The sequence below is a fragment of the Coptis chinensis genome, chromosome 7 (assembly GCF_015680905.1).
Source record: "Coptis chinensis isolate HL-2020 chromosome 7, ASM1568090v1, whole genome shotgun sequence".
NCBI lineage: Eukaryota > Viridiplantae > Streptophyta > Magnoliopsida > Ranunculales > Ranunculaceae > Coptis > Coptis chinensis.
In genome coordinates, this window is record NC_141462.1 from 54,673,017 (window position 1) to 54,680,805 (window position 7,789).

General features: G+C 36.1%; 1 protein-coding gene across 1 annotated transcript; it reads right to left on the reverse strand.

The window, feature by feature from the left end:
* Positions 1-3,041: 3,041 nt before the first annotated feature.
* LOC147487998 (uncharacterized) lies at positions 3,042-3,896 on the reverse strand. The gene is made up of 2 exons (XM_086574224.1): positions 3,668-3,896; positions 3,042-3,544 (listed from the first exon to the last, which is right to left on the reverse strand). The coding sequence occupies exons 1-2, from the start codon at positions 3,894-3,896 to the stop codon at positions 3,042-3,044; spliced, it is 732 nt and encodes a 243-aa protein (XP_086430350.1).
* Between the last annotated feature and the right edge of the window lie 3,893 nt (positions 3,897-7,789).

Consider the following 7,789-nt stretch of genomic DNA (forward strand, 5'->3'; position numbering starts at 1 on the left):
GAGTTGGAAGGGTAAAGCTCTATCTTATACAGGAAGGTTGTAACTCATTAAGACAGTGCTTAATAACCTCAGTGTTTACTGGTTCTCATCATTTGTGCTACCTCAAAAGACAATTGAAGACATCAATAGACTATTAAGGAACTTTTTATGGAATGGGCCTGATGGAAACACTTGACATGAAATGCTTGGATGGGAAGATATGTGTCATCCATATGAAGAAAGAGGACTGAGAATTAGAAATATCAGTACAATGAATCATGCAGCGAACCTCAAGCACATATGGCACATTGTGAGCAACAAAGAAACTCTATGGGTGGATTGGGTGAAGAAGAATTTGATTAAGGATAGGAATTTTTGGCATTTTAAAATTCCTAATGATTGTTCGTGGGTGTGGAGAAATCTGATGAAGGATCGAGTTCAAGCTGCGTCCATAGCACTTCATCAAATAGGAAATGGAAATAGAACTAGATTTTGGTTAGATCCTTGGCATCCAACAGGTATTCTTAAGAAATATTTCCCACAAGCTTTAATACATAGATCTAATTGTAGAGAGAATGCTACAGTAGCGAACATGATCGGGAATCAATAGTGCAAGATACTGCATCACATAAGAGTCCATTTACTTGATATTGTAATACAAATGGATGAAACTGTTAGCTTGGGAAGAGGAGAAGATCGAGTGGTATGGACTGATTTAATACATGAAGATTTTCAGTTGAAGAACACCTATAATAGTTTAAGGAGCTCGAGGCAGAGTATACAATGGCATGGAATTATATGGTATTCAAATCGAATACCAAGACATTCTTTCATATCATACCTAACACTTCGGGGAGGACTCAAAACTATGAATGTTCTGATGGAGAGGAAAGTGGTGAGGATTGACACGTGTGTATTGTGTTGGAGGGAGAGAGAAACAATAGAGCATTTATTTTTTCACTGTAATTACTCTATATATATATGGCAGAATCTACTCACAAGTGCAGGATATAATACACAGAGGAAACAGACATGGCGAGAAGAAATAGAGTGGATGATCGAAAAAGCATTAGGCAAGGGCTGTGACAAAGACGCACTGAATCTGCTATTCAATGGCTTCATATATACGGTATGGCAAGAAAGAAACAGAAGGATATTCAACAACAAGCAGACACAAGCCTCTCATCTTATTCAAACAATCTTGAATGACACAAAGACCAAACTCAGAGCATGCAAGTTCAAGATGAAGGAAAGACCAAGCCAGAACAAGTTAGAGGAGATTTGGAATGTTGAAATAGAAATAGAGAGGAATCAGATTAGGTGGTGTAAATGGACAAAAGACGAGGTAAATGTATGCATAATGAACACAGATGGAACACTTCAAGGCACACAAGGAGGGTGGGCAGCGGCTATAAGATATTACAATGGGCAAGTTATAGCAGCAGCACATGGAAAGGCATACCACAATGACATAGCACTCATTGAATTACAAGGACTGAGGCAAGGACTTAAGCTGACCAAAAGACACAACATAAAGAGGATTCAAGCCCAAACAGACTCAAGCAATCTGGTATCTATCATAAAGGACAGAGCACACTATCCATGGCAAGCAAGGAACATCATGGAAGACATACAACTTTATATAGGACAACTATATGGTCTTACAATTTTACATGTTTATAGAGAGACTAATAGGTTGGCAGATGCACTAGCTTCCAATATTTCGACAATCAGTTTCATAGAGATTGTACCTAGCTCATTCTCAGAGGATGTTAAGAAAATTGTATATGAGGATGCTATAGGCATGCAATATGCAAGGATGCAATCAACTCTTTTATTATTTATGAAAAGGGGTAAGAGACCTCTCTAAAAACCCTGCTTATCTACCAAAAAAAACATCGTCTCTTCTACTGTGTCCTCGTTGTCTTCTTTGACCAACACTTCCACGCCCTGGCTTGTATCTTCTTTGGGAATTGTCATTAAAAACTCCTCTACCACTAGTATTTCTGGCTACAACCTCGTATAATTGTGGGTCCAATGGAGTTTCCTCATCAGTTGAGTCATACAATTCAAAGTTAAAATTACCTCCACCATCATCATCATCATCACCACCACCAGCACCACCACCACCACCACTACTATCATGATTATTAGGTTCATGTGTCTCATCATCATTCGAGATGTTCTCAGACAAATCATCTTATGTTTGGAGAGGTGTGTCAAATTTGGGGCCCAAAGTGAAATTAGATGCATCGCCATCTTCTCTTATTACTCTGTCGACCATATCTTCAACATTTGGGTCAGACCTACCTGATTCCGTATCCAACACTGGCGCTAAAAGATTTTTACCAATAACTCAGTCAGCCAATGGATCAACTTGTTCACTATCCATAAATACTTGGGTGAGGTCAATAATTTGATCATTATCTGTATTTTGTGCACGTCTTTGCTTCAAACGTAAGTTGTAGTGAACCTTCACCAACATCATCAATTTTGGCACCAATATGGTTCCTAAGTTTGGTGTGAATTAGGTCGAATGTGCTCCAGTTGCGCTCACACCCAGATGATGAAGCTATTTGAGAGAGGATTTTAATCGCCAACTCCCTTAGCTCTTCTGTATCACCACCATACAACTCCCACCATTCAGCTGCATTATATAAACCCGAAAAAACTCGTATTAATTATCTATAGACAAGGCATTTGAGTGATTGAGAGTATGCAAAAAAAATCACTTACCAGGGTATGAAATTTATATACCAGCCTACGCTGCAGGTGAACCAAATTCTCCAACTTGATCCCGAAACAAAATCATCAAATAGACAAAAGTGTTAGTGACCCATCATAAATGTAAAATTCTAATTCTAACTTGAGAATATCAATATTCTTATTTTTACCATCACTAACAACACTTTTGCTACTTCTCAAACTGCTTTAACGTGGTGAGTGGAGAATCCGAGCTTCAATGTGTATTGGTACTCCAGGTTCAGATACATTGCTAGAAGAAATAAGCATAACTTTTAGGAATATTTGAAATAGAAATAATTTCATTAACTCAAACTAAATCAAGTAAAGTCACCAGCTGTGTGTAGCGCATGCAGTAATTGTTTTGTCCATCTTTTGTCAATAATATCAAGGGCCCAACCACTTTCAGGGATTTCAGAGACCTTCTCCCTCATTGTTGGCTTCTTGTCACCATCCAACAACCTTAGGCATCTATACAAAGTTTCAAGAATTTGTACAACATAGTTAACTTCATTCCATAAATGCTCTTGAGCTACTTGCTCCACAACCATCATACCGTCCACAGTACTAGTCGGTGGGGTGTTGAGATATCTTTGATCCACAAACATTTGCCTAAGCAATATCTTTTTCTGCTGAAGACTTTTGAGAGTCAAGTAGTTTGTGGTGAATCTATTTGCTACAGGTCTAACTAAATCGCCACCACACATCTCCCTCATTAATGCTAAGACCCTAGATGCATTGTAAATGAACTTTGTAATTACATGAGCTATGTTGATACACCCATTCACCTGCTGGTGTTTGGCAATATCTTTTAACATCAAGTCTATACAATGACAACCACACGGTGTCCAAAATAAATTATATCCTGGTGTCTTCATCAACAATTTTCTAGCTTTTTTGTAGGTAGAACCCAGACCAATTATTATCTATACCACATTTAGTGCACCTATCTCATCAACAACCTCTTTATACTTAAATATGGTTTTGTGATCTTTCGGCTCAATGGTGACATCGAAAGACTTCTTGAAAAAAATTTCTCCATCACAATAAACCATAAAGTTAATGAGGGACATCCTTCTTGTCCCAGACCAACCAACACACATGATGGTGCATCCATAAGTTGGAAACTTCTCTACCACGTCCCTTTCAAATTTGTCAATATCATTATTTTCCATCTTTAAATATTTTCCCAGTACCTCTTGACCAGTTGGTCCTTTCACTCTAGTAGGATATGTCAAGATGAAATCAATAGTTGGTTGGTAGTATGGATTGTTTGTTGTTAATGCATGTAGAGGTACTCCAGCAAAATTGAACCATGCACTAATCCGTCTAGCCAACTTCTGCCTTCATGTCTTCATTTACCCACGTCTTTGACACTACGTTGGTCGTGTCCCAGCTGTCTAATAGTGTATGGATCAATTGTTTGCTGTCTCATGGTTTTGGACCTCCTCAAACCCATGAATCCCTTTCCTTTTTTGCTTGATTCAGAATCACTTCCTGTCTCAAAAGTAGTACGTTGCTGAAAATTTCTTGCCTCCCCTTCTAGCTGTCTTTCTTCCCATTGGCTAGCTATGGAGTTTCTTCATGCACGTTGCATGTCCTAAAACTCTTGACCTTCTTCTTCTTTTGTGTCAGAATCATTAGAATCATCGTCCAAATTTTCACACATTGTCTCCTCAACTTGAATTTCCAACTGCCGTCTTTTATTTTTTTTTTTTTTTTTATTTGTGCCATCTTGTAGTAGGTCTCGCATTACAGTTCTTACATGTCCGAGGACTTCCTTACACCTCCACTTGGTTACTAACCCCAAATAAGTACTGTTTTAGGCGAGTGACCCCACCACTATTAAATTCTGTTTCACAGTAATTGCATCTAAACTTCGCCTTCTTGATATCCAACAGTACGCTGTGAGACCAACCAATATATATTTTCTTAACCATTTTTATCTTAGACAAATATGTAACTACAAAACAGTTTTTCCGAACACGTTGAAATGTTGTACGTAGACAAATATAACTAATTAATCAAAATGTAAGATAGACATTTAAAAAAGTTTAAATGTAAGACATAAATGATTGTACGTCAATTTTGGTTTTTAAGATAATTGGGTGCTGACCATTTTAAGCCTAGTGTTTCCTTAACTGAAAATCAGCTTTTCTTTTTTTTCTTTTTTTTCTTTTTTTTCTTTTTTTCTTTTGACAAAGCAATGGGTCCAATATTTTCTATATGGTTGACGTGAATGATATTATATTATAGAAGCACACTCGTATGTTGTTTTATAATTGCATTGGATGTAGTTATACTAATATACATACTATTGCATGAGCATATGATAAACTTTACTGTAAAAAATGAAGATGTCAACATTAATCAAAAGCATAAAGAGTTATCAACAATAATAAACTATGTAACAAACCATCAACATATTATGAAATTAAAAAAAAATAACTTGTAAACTTTAGGAAAATTTGCACATGTTAGTAGTGTGAGTCTGACACTCTACAATGTCGCGACAAGTTTGTAGGCACTAGCTTTAAAGGTCTAAACTTGTGATGCATAGTTCATAATACAAGACTTGAGTCTGACATGAGGGCAAGGGATCGGCTTCCACACATCCATATCTATTATAGGATTTACAGTAGTTACAATTTAGAAAGACTGGGGATACCAACCTCAACATCAGCATCAAAGTATGGATACGTATGGTAAGCATAGAGTTTTTTTCATAATCTAGTGTGATTTTTGATAACCAAAAGTAGCAATTAATTAACAAACCTCGCAACTTAAAAAGGTCTAAAATCATTGAACCTCAATATTCTTTACCAAAATCCAAACCCAACCCAAATATACAAACAACTACAAGACTTGATCAATTAACTAATTCTACCTCAATTAACTCATTTTCATCTCAAAATACAAAAATAAAACATGAAACTGAAAAAAAAATAAACATAATAATCAATTAGAACTGAGTGGTGAAAGACTTACAGAGTGTTTAAAGGTGGCGGTTGTAATGGCAGTTAAGAAATGAAGAGAAGAGAAATGAGGTATATACTGATTGATCACTCCGCAAAATAGAAAATTAAGCTTGTTGAAGCTAATACCCTTCAAAAGAGTCTTTGCGTTAATCCCAATAGTCTTTCAGCATGTATAGAAAGTCAAAAATTACATATTCAATCTTTTGATAGTTGAAAACTTTAATATGATGTTCTTCACGTATAAGGCAGTGTAAAACTTTAATATGATGTTCTTCACGTATAAAGCAGTTCTTCACGTATAGTAGGTGGAGGAGAAACAGTCGACAACAAATGGAAAAGAAAATGGTTGGGTAAGTGGATGACTGGATGTGCTTCTTTTTTATACTACTTTGTTAGTTCGTTCACTTTTAATATCAAATATATCCAATGTCCCATACACGGATTGCACGCAAGGACCAAAATATGCCAAAAATAAAGCATATATTATTCCAAGTCACATGCATCCAATAAAGCATCCATTATCCAAGTCACATGCATCTAAATTCTTTTGCACCGAAAATCTAAATCACATCACACTTTATGATTTCAGATCCCAGACTATTACAACCTGGTGAACAAGTCAAACGAGATATCTCGTTCATCTCATTCATCTTGGAAATCTTGTCGAGATCAAAATTCATCTCGAAAATTGCGAGATATCTCGGGAAAAAATATGTTGAATATGCGGTTGAGATATCTCGGACCCTTGAAATACCAAGATATCTTGTTGAGATATTAGAAATCTCGTCGAGATTTTCTGCCTTGACAATACACACAAAGAACACTCAAAATAATCTAATTGCTGGCCCCATTCCCTTCTATCTACAATGGGCGATATGGTTTGACTAAAACAAACCAGTTAAGTCCATACCAAATTTCTACTCCATTTATTTTCTTATATATAATCAATGAAATTAACAAATGAAAATTTTATAACAAAAAAAAAATGGAAAGAGAAAAAAAATCATACCTATTTGTTGGAAGTGGTGTTGTATCGATAAGAGATCCAAAGAAATAAAAATGAGAGATTTGAAAAGTGAGAGTGAGCTTATTTTCTTTTTAATTTTTCGGTATTTTCTGTGTTTAGTTTCAGTATTGCCCAAGAACCAAGTTACTTAGAACTAGTTGTTTTCCTCCTTTTCAAGTGTAAGCGACATCATTTGATACTTCCCCGGCAGCAGCGCCATTTGATATTGCATAAAACATTATGCTTTCGACATCATTTGATACTTCCCCGGCAGCAGCGCCATTTGATATTGCATAAAACATTATGCTTTATAAGGCACTAAGCTTTATGCTTTATGTAGAACTTAGTTTTAGTAGAACTGATGTTGATGATTAAATGATGTTATAATGAAAAGGGGTTGTAATGGTAGAACATAGTAGAGTAGAGGTTTGTCAACTCTTGAATTGGGGTCATCCGAGTCTCAACTACTTGAGACGGGGAAGAATATGGAATGTGATTACTACTCAATTCTTGACGAACGAATTCATTTCATCGATATCGTCCACATTAGAGTACAACCAATTATTCATTACCCTAATAACACTCGCCATAGAAGTCTTGGCATGCATGTAGTCCTCTAACATCATCTTCAACTATGCTTAAATTGATACCATAGTTAAATAAATTAAATGTTCATACAAAAAAAAAACAATTATTTACTAACTGGTTTCAAGTTGGCATCAATAAAGAGATGTGGCACAAAATCTTTGTCAATTGGTGGAATAAGGAAATTAAAGATTTCGCCATTACAACAAGTAATAGGGATAAACCATTTGGCTACAGAAGTACATAACAACCACCTCAACCTGTAACAGTGTGGGTATATTGAGTGATTAAGGGTTGCCTCCATCGGCTGTGAGATGCCTACATCATCTTTAAGACCAATTGCACTAGCAAAGTCCACATTCACACCTCTGTAAGTTGGGGATAGAAGAATCCCCAATGAGACATGAGTCTAATAGTTAGTGTATTGTTGCTCACTAACATGTCTAATCAAGGCATCTACAGAAATGCCGCCACTATTGTACCATCGGAACAATATATC